Source organism: Heptranchias perlo, chromosome 3, assembly GCF_035084215.1.
Source record: "Heptranchias perlo isolate sHepPer1 chromosome 3, sHepPer1.hap1, whole genome shotgun sequence".
Classification (NCBI taxonomy): Eukaryota; Metazoa; Chordata; class Chondrichthyes; order Hexanchiformes; family Hexanchidae; genus Heptranchias; species Heptranchias perlo.
Window position 1 is genome coordinate 54,122,701 of NC_090327.1, and position 27,111 is coordinate 54,149,811.

The window sequence follows — 27,111 nt, forward strand, 5'->3', positions numbered from 1 at the left end:
GATATACTGCAGAATTTTACAGTACAGTTGCAATTCAGTTCACAAAGTATTAACAAATAATACCTGGCAAGATTTTATAATTTGTGTACAGATTACACTCCAATGAAGTCCCCCAAATTATGGTTTTGGACTACACTTGCACTGAAATTGCTGGGATAAGCAGCTACCGTCATGCCTTAGTGTGTAAGTACACCCACAAACTTAGGCACTAGCCATGCGGACCAGGAAGATTCCAAGTCTAATCTCAGCCAGAGTGGGGTTGGGGTATCATAGTATCAGTGCCCGTAACCAATGGAGGGGAAAATTTAGCTGTCTTCTGCTCCTGATTTCTATTCAGCAACTTCTGATGGAAGATAAGCATACGGACGTTAGATGAAGATGGGGTAGGCTCAGCCATGATTCCTCACAGATGTGGAATACTGATCCTGGAAATCTGAAATAAAAACAGAAAATGCTAGAAATACTCAGCAAGTCAGGCAGCATCTGTAGAGAAAGGAACAGAGTTAACATTTCAGGTCGATGACCTTTCGTCAGAACAGTTCTGACGAAGGGTCATTCACCTGAAACGTTAACTCTGTTTCTTTCTCCACAGATGCTGCCTGACTGTTCTGACGAAAGGTCATCAACCTGAAACGTTAACTCTGTTCCTTTCTCTACAGATGCTGCCTGACTTGCTGAGTATTTAAGAACATAATAACATAAGAAATAGGAGCAGGAGTAGGCCATATGGCCCCTTGAGCCTGCTCCGCCATTCAATCAGATCATGGCTGATCTTCGACCTCAACTCCACTTTCCCGCCCGATCCCCATATCCCTTGATTCCCCTAGAGTCCAAAAATCTATCCATCTCAGCCTTGAATATATTCAATGACTCAGCATCCACAGCCCTCAGGGGTAGAGATTTCCAAAGATTCACAACCCTCTGCGTGAAGAAATTCCTCATCATCTCAGTCTTGAATGGCCGACCCCTTATCTTGTGACTATGCCCACTAGTTCTAGACTCTCTAGCCAAGGGAAACAATCTCTCAGCATCTACCGTGTCAAGCCACCTTATTATCTTATACATTTCAATGAGATCACCTCTCATTCTCCTAAACTCCATAGAGTATAGGCCGATTCTACTCAACCTCTCTTCATAGGACAACCTTCTCATCCCAGGAATTTCCAGCATTTTCTGTTTTTATTACTCACTATTTAGGCTCACATATGACAAAAAGCTACTTGAGAGAGCTAGAGCAGTGCCTATGGATCTCTACCCACCTTGAGTCAGCAGCTTTCAGAGAAAAGTGGAAAAAATGACAAAAAGAAAGTTCTGGGATAAAATGCAATTCCTGGGCTCTACAGAGAAATCCTTCATAGTGGGATATATATCGGTCTAATTTTAAAACTTAACAATGTGGGATACATGGCAGGTGTACATTCTTTATACAGAAGTGCTCTATTCCTTTTATTTCCCTAACTAATTGCCATCTTTATTGGGTGCTGAATTCCTAATACCATCAGAAACAATCAAACTAGGCTCTACTCTGAATTTACATTGACAGTGATTGCCAGCCCACGTCACTTCTTGTTACTTCCCATTTTCATTATTTGAAAGTCCCAAATCATGAAACCTGACTAAAATCACATTAAAACGTATTTGATGTGATTGGTCTGATGACACCTAGTTCTAATGTTCTTAAAAAAGCAATTAAAAATACACTTCAGGGGTGGGCAAACCAAAGATATTTTAAGGTTTCACCAGATGTCGACTTTGGTTCTTTAAGTTTAATCTGAAGCCAAACCAAATCGAAAGTTCCTATGGTAACCAATTTCAAATAGCAAAGATGCTTCTTTACAGGTATAGAATACTGCAAGTTTCAATGAATGCAGGTAGACAAGTGAAGCTTAACCATATGGTTTCTTTATCAAATTTTATCCTCAACTGATGTTTACACCAATATGGTGGTTATCTTACAATGCAATATGTTTTTTGAAGTGCATAGAGTAGCAATGTCATTAAAATATACCCCAGAATGAGGCTATTATCCATAGACATTTGCAAAATACAGGCCTGTATTCAATCTGAACATAGAATATATATAGAAACTAGTCTACCTCCCATGGCATTGCACACAGGGAGTCAAATGTGTATGGCTTGCAGGCACAACGAGGTTAAAGGGTGTGCAGATTTAATCCAGTCCCTATTTTAAAGCCATACATTCTGTCCTATTTTTATATTTCCATTTTTGTGGAACAAAATGATAAAGAATCGAAAAGGCAACAGGCCATACTAGATTAAGTGATGAGTAACAAACCAGAATTAGCTACATCATTAAATAAATTTAAAACAGAAATAGACAGTTTCCTAGAAGTAAAGGGATTTAGGGGGAGCGGGCAGGAAATTGGACATGAATTTAGATTTGAGGTTAGGATCAGATCAGCCATGATCTTATTGAATGGCGGAGCAGGCTCGAGGGGCCGATTGGCCTACTCCTGCTCCTATTTCTTATGTTCTTATGTTCTTATGTTAATTAGTTAACAATCTGACGGTAGGGGAGCATCTTGCAAATAGTAACCATAATATGATTGAAGTTGATATTAAGTTTGAGAGGGAGAAGGGAAAGTCACAAACCAAGATTTTAAATTTAATTAAAGCAAACTTTGAAGGGATGAGAAATTAATTGATCATAGCAAACTGGGCTGGACTGTTAATGGGTAAACCTACAGACCAACAGTAAAAAGTATTCAAAGAAGTATTTGGTACGATTCCAATTGACTTCAATTTTACTAGGGCTCCTTGGTGCCACACTCGGTCAAATGCTGCCTTGATGTCAAGGGCAGTCACTCTCATCTCACCTCTGGAATTCAGCTCTTTTGTCCATGTTTGGACCAAGGCTGTAATGAGGTCTGGAGCCAAGTGGTCCTGGCGGAACCCAAACTGAGCATCGGTGAGCAGGTTATTGGTGAGTAGGTGTCACTTCACTGTCGACGACACCTTCCATCACTTTGCTGATGATTGAGAGTAGACTGATGGGGCGGTAATTGGCCAGATTGGATTTGTCCTGCTTTTTGTGGACAGGACATACCTGGGAAATTTTCCACATTGTCAGGTCGATGCCAGTGTTGTAGCTGTACTGGAACAGCTTGGTTAGAGACGCGGCTAGTTCTGAAGCACAAGTCTTCAGCACTACAGCTGGGATGTTGTCAGGGCCCATAGCCTTTGCTGTATCCAATGCACTCAGCCGTTTCTTGATATCACATGGAGTGAATCGAATTGGCTGAAGACTGGCTTCTGTGATGGTGGGGATATCGAGAGGAGGCCGAGATGGAGCATTTCTGGCTGAAGATGGTTGCAAACGCTTCAGCCTTGTCTTTTGTTCTCACGTGCTGGACTCTGCCATCTTTGAGGATGAGGATGTTCACGGAGCCTCCTCCTCCAGTTAGTTGTTTAATTGTCCACCACCATTCACGACTGGATTTGGCAGGACTGCAGAGCTTTGATCTGATCCGTTAGTTGTGGAATTGCTTAGCTCTGCCTGTAGCATGTTGCTTCCGCTGTTTAGCAAGCATGTAGTCCTGTGTTGTAGCTTCACCAGGTTGGCACCTCATTTTTAGGTAAGTCTGGTGCTGCTTCTGGCATGCTCTTCTACACTCCTCATTGAACCCCAGGGTTGATCCCCTGGCTTGTTGGTAATGGTAGAGTGAGGAAGGTTACAGGGCCATGAGGTTACAGATTGTGCTGGAATACAATTCTGCTGCTGCTGATGGCCCACAGCACCTCATGGATGCCCAGTTTTGAGCTGCTAGATCTGTTCTGAATCTATCCCATTTAGCACGGTGGTAGTGCTGCGCAACACGTTGGACGGTGTACTCAGTCTCCACAAGGAATGTGCGGTGGTCACTCCTACCAATACTGTCATGGACAGATGCATCTGCGACATGTAGATTTGTGAGGACGAGGTCATGTAGGTTTTTCCCTCCTGTTGTTTTGCTCACCAACTGCCGCAGGCCCAATCTGGCAGCTATGTCCTTCAGGACTCGGCCAGCTCGGTCAGTAATGGTGCTACCAAGCCACTCTTCGTGATGGACATTGAAGTCCCCCACCCAGAGTACATTCTGTGCCCTTGCTACCCTCAGTGCTTCCTCCAAGTAGTGCTCAACATGGAAGAGGACTGATTCATCAGCTGAGGGAGGGCGGAAGGTGGTAATCAGCAGAAGGTTTCCTTGCCCATGTTTGACCTGATACAATGAAATTTGATGGGGTCCAGAGTCAATGTTGAGGACTCCTAGGGCCAAGCCCTCCTGACTGTATACCACTGTACCGCCACCTCTGGTGGGTCTGTCCTGCCAGTGGGACAGGACATACCGAGGGATGGTGATGGAAGAGTCTGAGATGTTGGCTGAAAGGTATGATTCTGTGAGTATGGCTATGTCAGACCGTTGCTTGACTAGCCCGTGGGACAGCTCTCCCAAATTTGGCACAAGACACCAGATGTTAGTGAGGAGGGCTTTGCATGGTCGACTGGACTTAGTTTGCCTTTGTTGTGTCCGGTGCCTAGTGGTCCGATGCTGGGTGGTCCATCCGGTTTTATTTTTACTGTGACTTTCTGTAGCAAGATCTTACAACTGAGTGACTTGCTAGGCCATTTCAGAGGGCGATTAAGAATCAACCACATTGCTGTGGGTCTGCAGTCACATATAGGCCAGACCGGGTAAGGACGGCAGGTTTCCTTCCCTAAAGGACATTAATGAACCAGACGGGTTTTTACAACAATCCGGCCACCATTACTGATACTAGTTTTGACCGAGCGTGGCACCAAGGTGCCCTAGTAAAATTGAAGTCAGGGGGAAAACTCTCCAGTGGCTGGAGTCATACCTAGCACGAAGGAAGGTGGAAGTGGTTGTTGGAGGCCAATCATCTCAGCCCCAGGACATTGTTGCAGGAGTTCCTCAGGGCGGTGTCCTAGGCCCAACCATCTTCAGCTTCTTCATCAATGACCTTCCCTCCATCATAAGGTCAGAAATGGGGATGTTTGCTGATGATTGCACAGTGTTCAGTTCCATTCTCAACCCCTCAGACAATGAAGCATTCCGTGTCCGCATGCAGCAAGACCTGAACAACATCCAGGCTTGGGCTGATAAGTGGCAAGTAACATTCGTGCCAGACAAGTGCCAGGCAATGACCATCTCCAACAAGAGAGTGTCTAACCATCTCCCCTTGACATTCAACGGCATTACCATCGCCGAATCCCCCATCAACATCCTGGGAGTCATCATTGACCAGAAACTTAACAGGACCAGCCACATAAATACTGTGGCTACAAGAGCAGGTCAGAGACTGGGTATTCTGCGGCGAGTGACTCATCTCCTTACTCCCCAAAGCCTTTCCACCATCTACAAGGCACAAGTCAGGAGTGTGATGGAATACTCTCCACTTGCCTGGATGAGTGCTGCTCCAACAACACTCAAGAAGCTCGACACCATCCAGGACAAAGCAGCCCGCTTGATTGGCACCCCATCCACCACCCTAAACATTCACTCCCTTCACCACCCGCGCACCTTGGCTCCAGTGTCTACCATCTACAAGATGCACTGCAACAACTCGCCAAGGCTTCTTCGACAGCACCTCCCAAACCCGCAACCTCTACCACCTTGAAGGACAAGGGCAGCAGGCACATGGGAACAACACCACGTGCACGTTCCCCTCCAAGTCACACACCATCCCGACTTGGAAATATATCACCATTCCTTCATCGTCGCTGGGTCAAAATCCTGGAACTCCCTACCTAACAGCACTATGGGAGAACCTTCACCACACGGACTGCAGCGGTTCAAGAAGGCGGCTCACCACCACCTTCTCAAGGTCAATTAGGGATGGGCAATAAATGCTGGCCTTGCCAGCAATGCCCACATCCCATGAACGAATAAAAAAAATGCTACAAAATCAGCACAGTCCCTTAAAAGGCAAAGGCTCCATTTGTGTAGATAAGCAAGCATGGTCAATAAATAAGGTAAGACACAGTATCAAGCTAAAAGGAAAGGCCTACACAAATGCAAGAAAAAGTGGAAATCCAGCAGACTGGGATAGCTTTAAAAAGAAACAAAGGGATATAAAGAAAGTAATGAGGTACAAAAAGGGAATGTGATAAAACTTGCAAGGGATATCAAAGCTAACAGCAAAAGTTTTTAATAAATATATTAAGAGGAAAAGGGGAATGTGTGTCCGTTAAAGACAGATGCAGGCGAGATTATGACGGATTATAAGAAAATGGCAGACTTGTTAAAAGAGTACTTTCTATCTGTTTTCACAGTGGAGGAAGAGGACAAAATACCAGTGGTAAAAGGGAACCTAAAAATAAGTCAAGTGGAGGAACTTAGTGGATTTAATATAAGTATATAGTAATGGAGAAAATAGTAGTGGATGACAAAAGAGATAGAGAGTAAGATGAAGCAGAAAAAAGGGGCGTACGACAGATTTCAGGTTGATAACACAAATGAGGACCAGGCTGAATACAGAAAGTTCAGAGGGGAAGTGAAAAAGTAAATAAGAGGGGCAAAAAGAGAGTATGAGAATAGGCAGGCGGCCAACATAAAAAGGAATCCAAAAGTCTTCTGTAGGCATGTAAACAGTAAACAGGTAGTAAGAGGAGGGGTGGGGCCAATTAGGGACCAAAAAGGAGATCTGCTCATGGAGGCAAGGGCATGGCCGAGGTACTAAATGAATACTTTGCATCTGTCTTTACCAAGGAAGAAGATGCTGCCAGAGTCTCAGTAAAGGAAGATGTAGTTGAGATACAATGGGCTAAAAATTGATAAAGAGGAGGTACTGGAAAGACTAGCTGTACATGAAGTAATTAAGTCACTCGGTCTGGATGGGATATATTCTAGATTGCTGAGGGAAGTAAGGTTAGAAATTGCGGAGGTACTGGCCATGATCTTCCAAACATCCTTAAATACAGGGGTGGTGCCAGAGGACTGGAGAATTGCGAACGTTACATCCTTGTTCAAAAAAGGGTGTAAGGATAAACCCAGCAACTACAGGCCTATCAGTTTAACCTCGGTGGTGGGGAAACTTTTAGAAACGATAATATGGGACAGAATTAGCAGTCACTTGGACAAGTGTGGATTGATTAGGGAAAGCCAGCATGGATTTGTTAAAGGCAAATCGTGTTCAGCTAACTTGATAGAGTTTTTTGATGAGGTAACAGAGAGGGTTGATGAGGGCAATGTGGTTGATGCAGTGTTTCTGGACTTTCAAAAGGCGTTTGATAAAGTGCCGCATAATAGGCTTGTCATCAAGATTGAAGCCCATGGAATAAAATGGGCAGTAGCAGCAAGGATACAGAATTGGCTAAGTAACAGGAAACAGAGTCGCAGTGAACGGTTGTTTTTTGGACAGGAAGGAGGTGTACAATGGTGCTCCCCAGGGGTCGGTACTAGGATCACTGTTTTTCTTGATATTAATGACGTGGACCTGACTGTACAGGGCACAATTTCCAAATTTGCAGATAACACAAAACTTGGAAGTGTAGTGAACAGTGAGAAGGATAGTGATAGACTTCAAGAGGATATAGACAGGCTGGTGGCATGGGCAGACACGTGGCAGATGAAATTTAACGCAGAAAAATGCAAGGTGATACATTTTGTTAGGGGAATGAGGAGAGGCAATATAATCTAAAGGGCACAATTCTAAAAGGAGTACAGGAACAGAGAGATCTGGGGGTATATGTACACAAATCGTTGAAGATGGCAGGGCAGGTTGAGAAAGAAGTTAAAAAAGCATACGGGATCCTGGGTTTTATAAATAGAGGCATAGAGTACAAAAACAAGGAAGTCGTGGTGAATCTTTATAAAACACTGGTTCGGCCACAACTGGAGTATTGTGTCCAGTTCTGAGCACCGCACTTTAGGAAATACGTGAAGGCCTTAGAGAGGGTGCAGAAAAGATTTACTAGAATGATTCCAGGGCTGAGGAATTTTAGTTACATGAATAGACTGGAGAAGCTGGGGTTCTTCTCCTTGAAACAGAGTAGGCTGAGAGGAGATTTGATAGAGGTATTCAAAATCACGAAGGGTCTACACAGAGTAAATAAAGAGAAACTGTTCCCATTGGTGGAAGGGTCAAGCACCAGAAGACATAGATTTAAGGTGATTGGCAAAAGAACCAAAGGTGACATGAGGAAAAACTTTTTTACACAGCGAGTGGTTAGGATCTGGAATGCACTGCCGGTGGTGGGGGTGGGGGGCAGTGGTGGAGGCAGATTCAATCATGGCTTTCAAAAGGGAACTGGATAAGTACTTGAAAGAAAAATATTTACAGGGCTACGGGGATGGGGCAGGGAAGTGGGACTAGCTGGATTGCTCTTGCATAGAGCCGGCACGGACTCGATGAGCCAAATGGCCACCTTGCGTGCCTTAACCTTTCTACGATTCTTGTGGGACTTAAGGTAGACTAATATCCAGGACCTAATGGTTTCCACCCCAGGATATTAAAAGAAATAGGTGAAGAAATTGCAGATGCATTAGTCATAATTTCCTAAAGCTCTTTAGATTCAGAAATTGTGCCTTTGGTTTGGAAAATTGCAAATCTTACAGCATTATTTTAGAGTGAAAGGGAGGGATAAATGGTGGCTGCGGTCAGGGCAGACCAATTTTTCAAAGGGCTCCTGAAACAGGCATTAGACCGCTTATTTGCATACGCAAGGGCCTAAAGCCTGTTTCAGGCGTGGGCCCTGGATGCCACTTTTTCTGCCTTTACCTATATGGTGGGTGACATCAACCAATTTCTAGGCCTAAATGTTTTGCTATCATTTTGCTGTCATTAAGTGAAGAAACTGGAATTTGCAAGAAAGAAAGAACTTGATTTGTCAATTCATGATCTCAGGCAATCCCAAAGTCCTTCACAGCCGATGAAGTACTTTTGAAGTGTAGTCACTGTTGTAATTTAGGGAATCACGGCAGACAATTGATGCACAGCAAGGTCCCACAAACAGCAATGAGATGAGTGACCAGACAATCAATTTTAGTGATGGTGGATGAGGGGCAAATATTAACCAAGAGAACTCCCCTGCTCTTCTTCGGATAGTCTCATGGGATGTTTTACATCTACCTGAGAGTTCTGTTCTCAGTAGCTCATTGGTCTAGGGGTACGATTCTCACTTAGGGGGTTTCACTGATTGTTATCCATGTGGGAACTTCAGGACGCTTCAGGTGTCCTGGAGGGCCACATGTGCAAGAAATGCCTCCAGTTGCTCGAACACAAGCTGAGGGTTTCTGAGCTTGAGGGATGGCTGGAGTCACTGCAGAGCATAAGGGAGGCTGAAGGTTTCCTGGATCGTTCCAGGAGGTGGTCACCCCGCAGCCACAGAGAGTTCAGGATAGCAAGTGGGTGGCCATCTGAAAGGGTAGGAAGAGGCAATAAGTGCAGTAATCTTCTGGGTATGTGGCACTCTCAAACTGAAATACCAGTGAAAGCGACGACACCTCGAAGGAGTGCCATCCTGAGCATGGTACCATGGGGCAAAGGTCTGCATCAGGGGGCGCAATGAAGTGTAGAAATGCAATAGTCGTAGTGGATTCAATAGTCAGGGGAACAGACGGGCATTTCTGTGACCGTTGACGTGAGTCCCGCATGGTGTGTTGCCTCTCCGGTGCCAGGGTAAAGGACATCACAGAGAGGGTGCAGAACATTCTGCGGGGGGAAGGGGAACAACCAGAAGTCATGGTCTATGTGGGTACCAATGACATAGGAAAGGAAAGGAATGAGGTCCTGTGGCTAGAGTTTCAGGAGCGAGGGAGGAAGTTAAAAAGCAGGACCTCAAAGGTAGTAATCACTGGATTACTCCCAGTGCCACACGCCAGTGAGTACAGAAATAGGCAGATAAGGCAGGTTAGGAACATAGGAACAGGAGTAGGCCATTCAGCCCCTCGTGCCTGCTCCGCCATTTGATAAGATCATGGCTGATCTGTGATCTAACTCCATATACCCGCCTTTGGTCCATATCCCTTTATACCTTTGATTGCCAAAAAGCTATCTATCTCAGATTTAAATTTAGCAATTGAGTTAGTATCAATTGCCATTTGCAGAAAAGAGTTCCAAACTTCTACCACCCTTTGTGTGTAGAAATATTTTCTAATCTCGCTCCTGAAATGTCTGGCTCTCATTTTTAGACTGTGCCCCCTACTCCTAGAATCCCCAACCAGCAGAAATAGTTTCTCTCTATCCACCCTATCCGTTCCCCTTATTATCTTATAAACTTCGATCAGATCACCCCTTAACCTTCGAAACTCCAGAGAATACAACCCCAATTTGCGTAATCTCGCCTCGTAACTTAACCCTTGAAGTCCGGGTATCATTCTAGTAAACCTACACTGCACTCCCTCCAAGGCCAGTATGTCCTTCCGAAGGTGCGGTGCCCAGAACTGCTCACAGTACTCCAGATGCGGTCTAACCAGGGTTTTGTATAGCTGCAGCATAACTTCTGCCCCCTTGTATTCAAGTCCTCTAGATATAAAGGCCAGCATTCCATTAGCCTTATTGATTATTTTCTGCACCTGTTCATGACACTTCAATGATCCATGTACCTGAACCCCTAAGTTCCTTTGGACATCCACTGTTTTTATCTTTTTACCATTTAGAAAGTACCCTGATCTACCCTTTTTTGATCCAAAGTGGATGACCTCACATTTGTCTAGATTAAATTCTTTTTGCCACAATTTGCCCATTCACCTAATCTATCAATATCGCTTTGTAATTTTATGTTTTCATCTACACTGCTTACAATACCACCAATCTTTGTGTCATCGGCAAACTTAGATATGAGACCTTCAATGCCTTCACCTAAGTCGTTAATAAATATTGTGAATAATTGAGGCCCCAAGACTGATCCCTGCGGGACTCCACTAATCACATCCTGCCAATGTGAGTACCTACCTATTATCCCTACTCTCTGTCGCCTTTCGCTCAGCCAACTTCCTAACCAAGTCCGTACTTTTCCCTCGATTCCATGGGCTTCTATCTTAGCTAACAGTCTCTTATGTGGGACCTTATCAAATGCCTTCTGGAGGTTAATGCGTGGCTAGAGACATGGTGCAAGAGGGAGGTCTTCAGATTCTTGGGGCATTGGGACCAGTTCTGGGGCAGGAGGGACGTGTTCAAGATGGACGGGTCGCACTTCAATAGAGCTGGGATCAATGTACTTGCGGAGAGGTTCACTAGTGCTGTGACGGGAGGGGATTTAAACTAATTTGGCTGGGGGATGGCACCAGAATGTAGCATTGGAAAGGAGAAACAAGGTGCACAAAGGATTGGGAGGGACAGATAGCACTAGAGTAAAAAATAGTACAGTATTATGTGGGATCAGACTAAGAGAGAATACGAGAAGGTCTAAGGTGGGTTTAGAGTGCATGTGTGTAAACGCACGAAGTGTAGTAAATAAGGATAGTGAGCTTCAGGTGCAAATAGCCACATGGGAATATGGTGTCGTGGCGATAATGGAGACCTGGCCCAAAAAAGGGCAGGATTGGGTACTAAATATTCCTGGATACAAGGTGTTCAGGAAAGATAGGGAAGGAAATAAGGAGGGGGGTGGAAGTATTGATTAAGTTCAATATTGCAGTGCTGGAGAGAGAGGATGTCCTGGAGGGGTCAAGGACAACATCTATTTGGTTAATAAATAATAAAGATGCCATTACACTACTGGGTGTATTCTATAGGCCACCAACTAGTCGGAAGGATACAGAGGAGCAAATTTGCAGAGAAATTACAGAGAGGTGCAAGAACTATAGAGTGGTGGTAATGGGGAACTTCAATTATCCTAATATAGACTGGGATAGTAATAGTGTAAAGGGCAGAGAGAGGGAGGAATTTCTAAAGTGTGTTCAGGAGAACTTTCTTGATCAGTACGTTTCCAGCCCAACGAGGGACGAGGCATTGCTGGATCTGGTTCTGGGGAATGAGATGGGTCAAGTGGAACAAGTGTCAGTGGGAGAACATTTAGGGAACAGTGATCATAGCATCATAAGGTTTAGATTAGTTATGGAAAAGGACAAGCAGCCACCTAGAGTAAAAATACTTAATTGGAGGAGGGCCAATTTCAGCGGGTTGGGAGCAGATCTGGCCCGGGTAAACTGGAATCAAAGATTGGCAGGCAAAACTATAATCGAACAATGGGGCCGCCTTTAAAGAGGAGATGATTCGGGTACAGTCTCGATACATTCCCACGAGAGGGAAAGGTAGGGCAACCAAAGCAAGAGCCCTCTGGATGACGAAAGAGATAAAGAGTAAGATGAAGCAGAAAAAGGGGGCATATGCCAGATGTCAGGTTGATAATACAAATGAGAACCAGGCTGAATACAGAAAGTTCAGAGGAGAAGTGAAAAAGGAAATAAGAGGGGCAAAGAGAGAGTATGAGGTTGGACTGGCGGCTAACATAAAAGGGAATCAAAAGTCTTCTATAGGCATATAAATAGTAAACGGGTAGTAAGAGGAGGGGTGGAGCCGATTAGCGACCAAAAAGGAGATCTAATCATGGAGGCATAGGGCATGGCTGAGGTACTAAATGAATACTTTGCATCTGTCTTTACCAAGGAAGAGGATGCTGCCAAAGTCATTGTAAAAGAGGAGGTAGTTGAGATACTGGATGGGTTAAAAATTGATAAAGAGGAGGTACTAAAAAGCTATTCTTAAAGTCGACAAGTTACCCGGTCCGGATGGGATGCATCCTAGGTTGCTGAGGGAAGTACGGGTAGAAATTGCGGAGTTACTGGCCATAATCTTCCAATCATCCTTAGATACGGGGGTGGTGCCAGAGGACTGGAGAATTACAAATGTTACACCCTTGTTCTAAAAAGGGTGTAAGGATAAACCCGGCAACTACAGGCCAGTCAGTTTAACCTCGATGGTGGGGAAGCTTTTAGAAACGATAATCCAGGACAAAATTAATAGTCATTTAGACAAATGTGGATTAATAAAGGAAAGCCAGCACGGATTTGTTAACGGCAAATCGTGTTTAACTAACTTGATTGAGTTTTTTGATGAGGTAACAGAGAGGATTGATGAGGGCAATGTAGTTGATGTTGTGTATATGGACTTTCAAAAGGCATTTGATAAAGTGCCACACAATAGGTTTCAGGAGGACATAAACAGGCTGGTGGAATGGGCGGACACATGGCAGATGAAATTTAATGCAGAGAAGTGCGAAGTGATACATTTTAGCAGGAAGAACGAAGAGAGGCAATATAAACTATATGGTACAATTCTAAAGTGGATGCAAGAACAGAGAGACTTGGGGGTATATATGCACAAATCTTTGAAGGTGGCAGGACAGGTTGAGATAGCAGTTAAAAAAGCATACGGGATCCTGGGCTTTACAAATATAGGGATAGAGTACAAAAGCAAGGAAGTTATGTTGAACCTTTATAAAACACTGGTTCAGCCACAACTGGAGTATTGTGTCCAATTCTGGGCACCTCACTTTAGGAAGGATGTGAAGGCCTTAGCGAGAGTGTAGAAAAGATTTACTAGAGTGGTTTCAGGAATGAAGGACTTTAGTTAAGTGGATAGACTGGAGAAGCTGGGGTTGTTCTCCTTAGAGCAGAGAAGGTTGAGAAGAGATTTGATAGAAGTGTTCAAAATCATCACGGGTTTAGTTAAAGTAAATAAAGAGAAACTGTTCGCATTGGCGTAAGGGTCGAGAACCAGAGGACACAGATTTGAGGTGATTGGCAAAAGAACCAAAGATGACGCAGCAAGTTGTTATGATCTGGAATGCATTGCCTGAAAGGGTGGTGGCAGCAGATTCAATTGTGGCTTTCAAAAGGAATTGGATAAATATTTGAAGGGAAAAAATTTGCAGGGCTACGGGGAAAGAGTGGGGGAATGGGACTAAATAGATTGCTGTTACAAAGACATGCCAGATGGGCTGACTGGCCTCCATCTGTGCTGTACCGATTCTATGATTCTATGAGAGGGCAGATGGGGACGTTTCATCCAAAAGACAGCATCTCCAACAGTGCAGTACTCCCTCATTATTGCACTGAAGTGTCAGCCTAAATTATATGCTCAAGTCTCTGTAACGGGCCTATGAACTCATGACCTTCTGACTCAGAGCCAAAAATGCTACCAATAAGCCAAGACTGGCAAATGTAAGGAATCTTACAACATCAGGTTATAGTCCAACAAATTTATTTTAAAATCACAAGCTTTCGGAGATTATCCCCTTCGTCAGATGAATGAGTGAAAAGGTTCTCAAATCGCATATCTTATACTAGGCTGTGACAGCATCACACCAATCAAAAGGTGTCGTTGTTATTCAAACAGGCCAGTCACGGAGAACAGCACGTCCCAGTACACTGGATATACATTGTGTCAATTACACAGACAGGCAGAAAGAAACCCAAAATGGCAGAGAGAGAGAGAGAGAGAGAATATTAAAAAACATAATTTTTTTCCCTTTTTGCTGGTGGGGTTACGTGTAGCGTGACATGAACCCAAGATCCCGGTTGAGGCCGTCCTCATGGGTGCGGAACTTGGCTATCAACTTCTGCTCGACGATTTTGCGTTGTCGTGTGTCTCGAAGGCCGCCTTGGAGAACGCTTACCCGAAGATCGGTGGCTGAATGTCCTTGACTGCTAAAGTGTTCCCCGACTGGGAGGGAACCCTCCTGTCTGGCGATTGTTGCGTGGTGTCCGTTCATCCGTTGTTGCAGTGTCTGCATGGTCTCGCCAATGTACCATGCTCCGGGGCATCCTTTCCTGCAACGTATGAGGTAGACAACGTTGGCCGAGTCACAGGAGTATGAACCATGTACCTGGTGGGTGGTGTCCTCTCGTGTGATGGTGGTATCCGTGTCGATGATCTGGCATGTCTTGCAGAGGTTGCCGTGGCAGGGTTGTGTGGTGTCGTGGACGCTGTTCTCCTGAAAACTGGGTAACTTGCTGCGAACGATGGTCTGTTTGAGGTTGGGTGGCTGTTTAAAGGCGAGTAGTGGAGGCGTGGGGATGGCCTTAGCGAGGTGTTCGTTGTCATCGATGACATGTTGAAGGCTGCGGAGAACATGGTGTAGTTTCTCTGCTCCAGGGAAGTACTGGACGACGAAGGGTATTCTGTTGGTTGCGTCCCGTGTGAGAACCTCTCTGGATACGTCGAGGGCATCCTGAAACCCATCGTACAGGGAACCCCCAGCTTCTGTCGCGACACTACAGACTTCCTACAAAAACTCAGCACCCACGGACCAGTTGAACCAGGAACACTTCTCACCACGATGGACGTCTCGGCACTCTACACCAGTATCCCCCACGATGACGGCATCGCTGCAACAGCCTCAGTACTCAACACCAACAACAGCCAATCTCCAGACGCCATCCTACAACTCATCCGCTTCATCCTGGATCACAATGTCTTCACCTTCGATAACCAGTTCTTTACCCAAACACACGGAACAGCCATGGGGACCAAATTCGCACCCCAATACGCCAACATTTTCATGCACAAGTTCGAGCACGACTTCTTCACTGCACAGGACCTCCAACCAACGCTATACACCAGATACATCGACGACATTTTCTTCCTATGGACCCACGGCGAAGAATCACTGAAGAGACTACACGATAACATCAACAAGTTCCATCCCACCATCAAACTCACCATGGACTACTCCTCAGAATCGGTTTCTTTCTTGGACACACAAATCTCCATCAAAGACGGGCACCTCAGCACCTCACTCTACCGCAAGCCCACGGACAACCTCACGATGCTCCACTTTTCCAGCTTCCACCCCAACCACGTCAAAGAGGCCATCCCCTATGGACAGGCCCTACGAATACACAGGATCTGTTCAGACGAGGAGGAACGCGATGGACACCTACAGACGCTGAAAGACGCCCTCGTAAGAACGGGATATGACGCTCGACTTGTCGATCGACAGTTCCGACGGGCCACAGCGAAGAATCGCATAGAACTTCTCAGAAGACAAACACGGGACACAACCAACAGAGTACCCTTCGTCGTCCAGCACTTCCCTGGAGCGGAGAAACTACACCATGTTCTCCGCAGCCTTCAACATGTCATCGATGACAACGAACACCTCGCTAAGGCCATCCCCACACCTCCACTACTCGCCTTTAAACAGCCACCCAACCTCAAACGGACCATCGTTCGCAGCAAGTTACCCAGTTTTCAGGAGAACAGCGTCCACGACACCACACAACCCTGCCACGGCAACCTCTGCAAGACATGCCAGATCATCGACACGGATACCACCATCACACGAGAGGACACCACCCACCAGGTACATGGTTCATACTCCTGTGACTCGGCCAACGTTGTCTACCTCATACGTTGCAGGAAAGGATGCCCCGGAGCATGGTACATTGGCGAGACCATGCAGACACTGCGACAACGGATGAACGGACACCGCGCAACAATCGCCAGACAGGAGGGTTCCCTCCCAGTCGGGGAACACTTTAGCAGTCAAGGACATTCAGCCACCGATCTTCGGGTAAGCGTTCTCCAAGGCGGCCTTCGAGAAACACGACAAAGCAAAATCGTCGAGCAGAAGTTGATAGCCAAGTTCCGCACCCATGAGGACGGCCTCAACCGGGATCTTGGGTTCATGTCACGCTACACGTAACCCCACCAGCAAAAAGGGAAAAAAATTATGTTTTTTAATATTCTCTCTCTCTGCCATTTTGGGTTTCTTTCTGCCTGTCTGTGTAATTGACACAATGTATATCCAGTGTACTGGGACGTGCTGTTCTCCGTGACTGGCCTGTTTGAATAACAACGACACCTTTTGATTGGTGTGATGCTGTCACAGCCTAGTATAAGATATGCGATTTGAGAACCTTTTCACTCATTCATCTGACGAAGGGGATAATCTCCGAAAGCTTGTGATTTTAAAATAAATTTGTTGGACTATAACCTGGTGTTGTAAGATTCCTTACATTTGTCCACCCCAGTCTATCACCGGCATCTCCACACCAAGACTGGCAAGCAGTGAAGGAGTGGAAGCCTTACGTTATCATTCACTGTGTTACTGTCCTGGGTTGTTCCAATCAGAACTAAATGCCAGATCAAGGCTTGACAGTAATAGATACCCTGCTGCCTTGTCCAAAAAAAAAGTTAATCTTCAAAAACATACCTTTCTGCACTTGCTTACCTGATTGCCAAATTGATTTTATCTGCCCTTTGGCACTCTGAACAACATCTGTGTTCAATCAGAAGTGCTGCATGTGTGCTGTATGTAAGATGGAAATGTAAATCATGTGGAAATATGGGCAAGAGGGAAGGCTGCCTCGGTTAAAGATGATGCTGGCTGTCATATTGATGTTGATGAAAATGGTGAGAGAAATCTTGGGTCATATTCATGTTTGCATTTTCCCACTGAATGTGTGCATGAAGATTGTAAGCAAGAACAATGAGTGCACAGCAAAATGCCCTGTGTTTGCAACATTAATAGTCATCACTGGCAGGTTGAGCTTTCAGGCCAGCCTTCCTATAGCTGCTGGCTTTTAAAGTGTGCCATTCTTTTGCAAAGGTGGCATGGAACCCAAATAGGCAGTGGTAATGTGTTGCCAGAGCTCCACTGATACAGCTTGAATGTCCCATTGAACCATTTGTACTGACCATCACTTTACAGTTCCCTCCTTTAGTATGTCATTAAAAAAGCCTGTTTTGAGAGTAGATCCTCATCCATTCTTGCCACATACTGCAACTACCCTTAATCAGCATGTCGATCTACTGCCAGAACCTCAGTATTGTGTACTTTCTCCAACTATTTAAATGGCAAAAAGGTGCTGCATATGCAACCTGTTGAATTCTTTGTATCATATGTAAGACTTGTAGCCATGCTGTAAAGTGCAAATGGCTATTGCTAAATAGACATTTATGCTGGATCTGCACCACTATGCCAAACTGATCAAACACCCACTTCCTGGGACACCCAAAAGATCCACTTGCTTTTTTAGTACAGATGGTTAACCTTGTGGTCAATCATCCATCATCACTGGAGAAGATGTGATGTGGAGATGCCGGTGATGGACTGGGGTGGACTGGGGTGGACAAATGTAAGGAGTCGCACAACACCAGGTTATAGTCCAACAGCTTTATTTGAAATCACAAGCTGCGGAGCTTTGCTCCTTCGTCAGGTGACTCACCTGACAAAGGAGCAAAGCTCCGAAAGCTTGTGATTTCAAATAAAGCTGTTGGACTATAACCTGGTGTTGTGCGACTCCTTACATCACTGGAGAAGACAGTGGCCAGCTACATAAACTGCTTGATCAAGTTATAATGGTTACTGACAATAGTGATTTACCTTAATGTTAAATAGCTCAAACATTAGAAAGTTGTAACTTTGGGGCTCACAGACCTTTGCCATTACCTTGATATTGCAAAGATAATTTAATACGATTGGACGCTTTAAAAACACTATTATTGAGCTTTATACATAAAGAGAACAAAAGTTTACTGAAAATGATTAAGTTGTACATCAAATGAGTTACTGTACCCTCTGAATGAGCTCATATTTCACTACCAAAACAAAAATATAAAATCAAGCACTGCTGCCAACTAACACTTCTGCGGGGCCGAATGCTTCCTTAATGATTCTGACCATGCTCTAATCCCCTGCTGCTCCAAGCCATCTGATATATTTGCAGGTTCCAAGCCTGACATCTCCTGATGTTTCCTGACAGTCCTTCAAAGCCCAGCCAGTGTAAGCCAACCAAAATCTTCGCGGGCCCTGGGGCGGGGGCAACAGGTCCTTATCTGATCTTGGTCAGTCTCTGATCCTCTGATTTTTGTTGGGTTACGATATCAAGACATATGGAGGAAAGGCAGGTAATTGGAGTTGAGGTACAGATCAGCTATGATCTAATTGAATGGAGGAACAGGCTTGAGGGGCTGAATGGCCTACTCAACTTCCTGTGTTCTCAATATCCCCTTGCAGCTTTCTTTGATCTTCAGAGTTATTTACTATGCCTCCTGTTTTAGTATTATCTGCAAATTTGGACACCACTCCCTGTATCCCTATATCCAAATCATTGATGTACACTGTGAACAGAGGCTGTCCAGAACAGAACTATCACCACTATTCAATTTCAATCATTCTGCCCTTAACTCCTGATCTTAATTTGCTCCCTTCTAATCAGCCTTTAAATCCAATTTGCCCTAATTCCCCTAATTCCATATGCCTTAATCCTCTCCAATAGATTCCTGTTGTGATAACTTGTCAAAGCCTTTTTGAAAGTCTATATGCACCACAACCACTGCATTTCTCCCATCGACCATATCTGTCACCTCCTCAAAGAACTCAAGCACAATTTGTCAAGCACAATCTTCCTTTCTGAAATTGGTGTTAGCTGCTTCTAATTATGTTCTCATCATAATCCTGGTCAAAATCCTGGAACTCCCTTCCTAACAGCACTGTGGGAGAACCGTCACCACACGGACTGCAGCGGTTCAAGAAGGCGGCTCACCACCACCTTCTCGAGGGCAATTAGGGATGGGCAATAAATGCCGGACTCACCAGCGATGCCCACATCCCGTGAACGAATAAAAAAAAATCTAGATATTTAGTAATTTCATCTTTATTTCAAGATTCTAAAATTTTCCTTAGCATAGATGTTAAACTCCCTGGGCTGTAAATACCCAGGTTAGATCGCTGTACTTTTTAGAAAATGGGTATTACATTAACCCATAAAAGGTATGTCAAGAAGGTGGGGGGGGCGGGCATTCTGGAGGGGATCATGAAGGAAGGGGAAACCTAGAGTAGGGGATGCCCTAGGTTTCATCGTGGGGCCCAGAGAAGCACTCCAATTCCTCCTTGCCCACAAGGAAACAAAACAAAAAAAATGTTACACTTACTTTCTCTTGAGCAGTATGTAACTGATCCTACAAGGGGGCAGGCAACCTTGGACCTGGTCCTGTGTAATGAGCCAGGATTAATTAATAATGTCCTAGTTAAGGATCCCCTTGGAATGAGTGACCATAACATGGTTACGTTCCATATCCAATTAGAGGGTGAGAAGGTTGGTTCTCAAACAAGCGTACCAAGCTTGAATAAAGGAGACTATGATGGTATGAGAGCGGAATTGATTAAAATGGACTGGGAAAATAGATTAAAGGGTAAGACGGTACATGAGCAGTGGTGTTCATTTAAGGAGTTATTTTACAACTTTCAAAAAATATATATTCCACTGAGGAAAAAAGGGTGTAAAAGAAATGACAGCCATCCGTGGCTAAGTAAAGAAATTAAGGATAGAATCCGACTAAAAACAAGGACATATAAGGTAGCCAAACTTAGTGGGAGGATAGAAGATTGGGAAGTCTTCAAAAGACAGCAAAAAGTAACTAAAGGATTGATTAAGAAAGGGAAGATAGATTATGAAAATAAATTAGCAAAAAATATAAAAACAGATAGCAAGAGTTTCTACAGTTATATAAAAAGAAAAAGGGTGGCTAAGGCAAACGTAGGTCCCTTAGAGGATGAGACTGGGAAATTAATGGTGGGAAACAAGGAGATGGCAAAAATGCTGAACAAATATTTTGTTTCAGTCTTTACGGTAGAGGACATTAAGAATATCCCAATACTGGACAAACAGGGGGCTCTGGGGGGGAGGAGCTAAATATGTTTAAAATCACTAAGGAATTGGTACTCAGTAAATTAATGGGACTCAAGGCGGATAAATCCCCTGGACCTGATGGCTTACATCCGAGGGTCTTGAGGGAAGTGGCAGTAGGGATTGTGGATGCTTTGGTAATAATTTTCCAAAATTCTCTGGACTCGGCAAAGGTCCCGGCAGATTGGAAAACTGCCAATGTAACACCGTTATTTAAAAAGGGTAGTAGGCAGAAGGCTGGAAATTATAGACCAGTTAGCCTAACATCTGTGGTGGGTAAAATTTTGGAGTCTATTATTAAGGAGACAGTAGCGGAACATTTGGATAAACATAATTTAATAGGACAAAGTCAGAATGGCTTTATGAAGGGGAAGTCATGTCTGACAAATTTGCTTGAGTTCTTTGAGGACATAACGTACAGGGTGGATAAAGGGGACTCTACTCATTGGAGTTCAGAAGAATGAGAGACGATCTTATTGAAACATATAAGATTGTGAAGGGGCTTGATCGGGTGGATGCGGTAAGGATGTTCCCAAGGATGGGTGAAACTAGAACTAGGGGGCATAATCTTAGAATAAGCGCTGCTCTTTCAAAACTGAGATGAGGAGAAACTTCTTCACTCAGAGGGTAGTAGGTCTGTGGAATTTGCTGCCCCAGGAAGCTGTGGAAGCTACATCATTAAATAAATTTAAAACAGAAATAGACAGTTTCCTAGAAGTAAAGGGAATTAGGGGTTACGCGGAGCGGGCAGGAAATTGGACATGAATTTAAATTTGAGGTTAGGATCAGATCAGCCATGATCTTATTGAATGGCGGAGCAGGCTCGAGAGGCCGATTGGCCTACTCCTGCTCCTATTTCGTATATTCTTATGTAAACCTCTTTTGTGCCTGCTGCTCCCTGACGCCAAGTTTTCCTGGTGAGGCCGGCTACAGGCGCCAACCACGTTACAAAGTTAAAATAGCATCGGGGTCTGATTGACATCATCCAACCCCAACTTTTGAATCTCAATGAGGCCCTCGGCTTGCTGGCTGGCCAAAACATACCTGCTAAAATAGTACATGGCCCAAGGTTGGCACAGATGTGGTGAGTTGCACGCTGCTGCGATTATAAGCCTCTGGATGTCCCTCTCTTGTAAGGCATGTGGAGTTAAAATTGAGCCTTAAATTGCCAAAGATCAGATATATTGGGTAATTCTTCAGGCATCACACCAGCTGATTGTCTCAAATTTCACAGGTCTAACAGAGCAACGTCCCTGGAAATAGTTCTCCGACATTGGGAGCCTGAAGCTCAATTTAGAGTATGTGCCTGGAGATTAAAGACCTCATTTGAGTTTGCTGTGGTGAAAATGGGCTGTGATGATGAGATTGCGCCTACTGCACTGTGCTCCAATATGTCCACAGCCACTTTATGCCCTCTATAGTGACTGCGACTGTGACCTGCGTTCTCTTCGGGGTCACGTTCATTGCCATTTTAGCAACCATGACTTCTTATAGCGATCTTGGCTCCTTTTACTGGCTCCATAGCAGCCACATTCAGCAACTCCATAGCAGTCATTTTCAGCAGCTCCATTCCAGACACTCCATTCTACCTCCCCACCCCAATTTGCTATTAGCCCCCCTATTGCTATTCCCTATGTAGATAGATACCAGAAATTTTATACTTTATTAATCGATTATATATTAAAAATGGGGCGGGTCGCAAAATTCCGACGGCATTGCACCAGAAGTGGCATTGTCAGCATAACATTACGTAACAGGCCCACCCTGAAGATTGTCAATTTAACTTCTAACGAATTAACATGGGAGCTTACCAAAAGAAATTTGACAAAAGTGATAAAAATTGAAAACCTCCTTACTCCCTTGCTGCCCTCCCATTCTCCAATCACTCTATCCCTCCCAATCCCACCTAGCTCCTCTCCCCTCTCCACCTTAGTCCAGTTATCATCCTGCCCACTAACCCTGCTTAACCTGAAAAGTGTTCTTGGTCTTGACTCCCCGTATGCAACACCACGAGAGATCCACTAGCTTATATTATATTTCACAGTATCATAGTAGGTACAGCACAGGAGGAGGCCATTCAGCCCATTGTGCCTGTGCTGGCTCTTTGAAAGAGCTAACCAATTAGTCCCATTCCCCTGCTCTTTCCCCATAGCCCTGTAAATGTTTTCCCTTCAAGTATTTATCTAATTCCCTTTGAATCTGCTTCCACTACCCTTTCAGGCAGTGCATTCCAGATCATTACAACTCACTGTGTAAAAAAATGTTTCCTCATGTCGCCTTTGGCTTTTTTGCCGGTCACCTTAAATCTGTGTCCTCCGGTTACCGACCCTTCTGCCACTGGAAACAGTTTCTCCTTATTTACTCTATCAAAACCATTCGTGATCTTAAACACCTCTATCAAATCTCCTCATAACCTTCTCTGTTCTGAGGAGAACATCCCCAGCTTCTCCAGTCTCTCCACATAACTGAAGTCCCTCATCCCTGGTACCATTCTAGTAAATCTTTTCTGCATCCTCTCTAAGGCCTTGACATCCTTCTTAAAGTGTGGTGCCCAGAATTGAACACAATAGTCCAGCTGAGGCCTAACTAGTGTTTTATAAGGTTTAGCATACTTTGTACTCTGTAACTCTATTTATAAAGCCAAGGATCCCGTATGCCTTTTTAACAGGCTTCTCAACTTGTCTAGCCACCTTCAAAGACTTGCATATGTACACTCCCAGGTCTCTCTATTCCTGCACCCCCTTTAAAATTGTACCGTTTAGTTTATATTGCCTCTCCTCATTCTTCCTACCAAAATGCATCACTTCAAACTTCTCTGCGTTAAATTTCATCTGCCCATTTCATCAGTCTGTCTATATCCTCTTGAAGTCTGTTACTATCCTCCACATTGTTACTACATTTCCAAGTCTCGTGTATCTGCAAACTTTGAAATTATACCCTATATACCCAAGTCCAGGCCATTAATATATATCAAAAAGAGCAGTGTTCCTAATACTGACCCCTGGGGAACACCACTGTATACTTCCCTCCAGTCTAAAAAACAATCACTAATCTCTGCTTTCTGCTTCCTAGCCAATTTTGAACCCACGCTGCCATTGTCCCTTTAATCCCATGGGCTTTAATTTTGCTAATAAGTCTATTATGTGGTAGTTTATCAAATGCCTTTTGAAGGTCCATGTACACAACATCAACCGCACTACCCTCATCAAGTGTTTGTGCTCGTTGTGGTGAGGACTGCTAGTGCTGGGGAATGGAATAACTTTGCCCATCTATAACCCACTGTCAGCATCAAGCACTCCCACTCAGGTACAGCGCAGGTTAGATGCACAGTAAAAGGCCTCAGTGTGGGACTTCTGCCAGTCCGTTAGTTGTACCTACAACTCTGGCTCAGTTTCTGGGAACAGGGTATCTATATATTTTTGCGGATGCTCACACAATTTATGGCACTACTGAGGCACGTACCTCAGGTAGGAGGGTGGAAACTTACTGCGGCACTTTGCAGTAAGCCATGTGGCTGAATTTTTAAAAGATAAAAAAGGTGCTTCATTTTTACAAAGGCCAGTTTCCCTACGGAAACCAGAATTTTAAATACCCTACCATTGTCCTTAACAATGCTGAACACCAGGCACAGGGCGCAAATGGCAACAAATAGATTATATGACATATTTCCCTCATCCGTGTGGATTCATAATACATTGGGTTGTACAAATTCTGACTGATGGAACAAAGAGGGCAAGGACCCGCCATAACTGGGTCCTGCTCCAATTCCTACCACCATTCAGCGAAGAAATTTAGGTCCCATGTCTCTCTGCTCTGTGCTATTAGCATGACATACTCCAAACTTAAAAGTGCACTACTACTGCAAATTTTTGTTGAGCTGGTTTACCTCAGCAGAGAGCAATAGGATGCTACGGTTCAGCTTAATGTTCCTGGGCTAGGGAGGGGAAAATTGGCTAGGGTTTGCATCATCATCCAGTGATCTCAGTTAGAACATGTTGATGTGTAGACATTGACCTGAAACAGGGTTTCCGCCACGCTTCCAGTGAAGTTACAGTGGTGGAGTGGCAACCGCTCCGAGGAAATTCGGGACCATTGGATGAAAGCTGCTTCAGGTTGGGCTCTGGTGCTCTCCACAGTTGCAGTCTGGTGACACATTATCTGAAGTCCAAAATGAAAATTGGTAACTTGGATAACGAGCTGGAGGCTGCAGATGCCTGTGGAACTGTGCCTGAGAGCCTTGTGATCAAGAGAGAAGGGGAAGAAAGTCGTGGGGTAGGAGGAACAGAATAAAACAGTGAAAAGGATTTTGGACTAATCTCTGAACACTGCTGTTGCATTCTGTAATTCAGATGTGTGAAGGGTAATGAACAAATATTCCCTTGATGTTTTTGTTTTTAAATTTACCAAAACATTTGCTATATGATACAAAGCATCACAAAAGATGTAAATGAATATGATATCTATCAAAAATCTCAAACCTTATATTTTTGTTGCAGGAATTCAGGAAGGGCCTCAGTGCAATCGATGTAGAAACAACTGGGCACTGAAGTTTGCTATTCTGCTGCTCTATGTCCTGTGCGCCATGCTGACCATTACTGTAGCCATCCTGGGATACAAAGGTAACAGAATGTTGACACCATTCTTTCATGGATTATTCCGACAGTAGTTTACTACTGGAACATCCTGGTTCTGAAATCACAAGACCTTGGTGTCACAGCCAAACATAACAAAAAAAGCTAACCTCTGATACTGATTCCATCTTAAAGGATCAGAGATTTATTTTGGCATTACCCTCTTAGAAAAACATGTTTCCAGAAAGAAGAAACAAGAAGTATATAAACAGAGTACAGTGGGAAAGAGACAGCACTTGTTTTATGAAAAATAAATTGCTCACAATGCCAGCAACTTAACTTGCATGTATTTCCTGATGTCTTCTGGTTTACATGTAACTTATAATTCACAATTCACAACTGTCCCGATAATGAAAAATCAGAACGGAGGGGGCACCACACTAATTGAAAAGAAAAAGTGAAAACACAAAAGAGTTTCTCAACCACAAAGCCAAAATTGCTGCTTTGAACAAGCAACCATTTTTTTTTGGTGAGTGGAAGGTATCAAGGCTGAGGTACAAAACACGACAGCATGCTGAGATTTGAAGGCATAATTAATTACAAGAACAGTGTTTCAAAAATTCAGTTAAGGACTACATAAGTAATAAAGCTTTCAACAACAAATTTATGAATGTAATGAGATTCCAAACATGCAGCAAGTAGCCATGTGATTAAATTAGTCACATTCTATAAAACATCAGTGTTCAGGAAGTGTAGCAAACGTTAAAGCTTAAACTTTATTGTGGCTGGTTCGCATTTTCTGCGCTACACTGTGTACAGCACCAACTCCTTCAATCTCAAAGAACAAGTGGGTCAAAAGATTTGCATTCAGTAGGACTAACTGGAACAGGACATGACTGTATCCAGAGCAGAACTGTTCATTCAGAACATACAAGCGCTCCACCTGTAAGGATGTCTTGTCTCGTACCACGTATCGAGTGCGAGTGGAGCAATTCTAATGGATAATAAAAGACCAAGGGCATAATTTTGACCCCGAGCCGGGAAGGGGACGGGAAACCCGGACGTCCTTATGATTTTGACATGAGGACGTTTTTTTTTTTGTTGATTTGTTGTCCGACTGACCGGCCTGATTGACAGGCTGGTCTCAGTAGGACAGGAGAGCAGCCAGGGAGAGGACGTGTTCAGGTAAGTCTTCAGGTAAGTCTTCGATTGTACAGATGGGGGGGGGGGGGGGGGTGGCATGGATGGGCACAGGGGCATGGATAGGCATGTGGGCATGGATGGGCATGTGGCACTGATGGGCATGGATGGGCACAGGGCACTGGGGCACTGGTGGGCATGGGAGCATTGGTGGGCATGGGGGCACCGATGGACATGGGGGTCACGGGGGTGAGTCAGTCATGAAGGGAGGGATCGGGGGTCAGTCAAGGGAGGGTCGGGGTCGGGGGTACGCGATCGTTGGGGTGTCGGAGGTCATCGCAGGGATCCGCGATGATTGTGGGGGTGGGGATTGGGGGGGGCAAGGTTATCGATCGTTGCGGGGGGGTCATTGCAGGTAGGCTTGATAGGCCTGAGGGAAGCACTCCTGCTCCTCCGGGCCTACAAGCTGTGCCAGAAAGGCACTTACTTGCAGTTTCAAGCCTTCTCGTCACCCTTCACATGATGTGAAGGAGAAGACCCGGGAATCCTGGCTTCCGGGAGTTGAAATTGCCAATTCTGCAAAAATGGAGGCCTGCAGCCTCCTTGAAAGGTTTTAGTCACCAACCCGCCTCCTGGAAGCGGGTTAGTCGCCCGCCCCGGTGAAAACCGGAAATGGGGGGTTGGAGGTGGGCTGGGGGCGGGTCTGAAATGGTTACGATTTTGAATGTCCCCCCAGCCCCAACCCACCCGTTTTTCAATGTTAAGATCATGCCCCATATCACGGGCTGGATAAAACCTCC

General features: G+C 44.6%; 1 protein-coding gene across 3 annotated transcripts in view; it reads left to right on the forward strand.

Moving 5' to 3' along the window:
* colec12 (collectin sub-family member 12) overlaps positions 1 to 27,111 on the forward strand; it is a 204,747-nt gene that overhangs the window by 131,865 nt on the left and 45,771 nt on the right. For 2 of the 3 annotated variants that reach the window (XM_067979738.1, XM_067979739.1), the window contains exon 3: positions 25,097 to 25,219. In XM_067979738.1, coding sequence (XP_067835839.1) covers positions 25,097 to 25,219 — 123 coding nt within the window. Of the gene's footprint in view, positions 1 to 10,840; positions 10,903 to 25,096; positions 25,220 to 27,111 lie in introns of those variants that run through there. The other variant, XM_067979740.1, reaches the window with a different exon arrangement.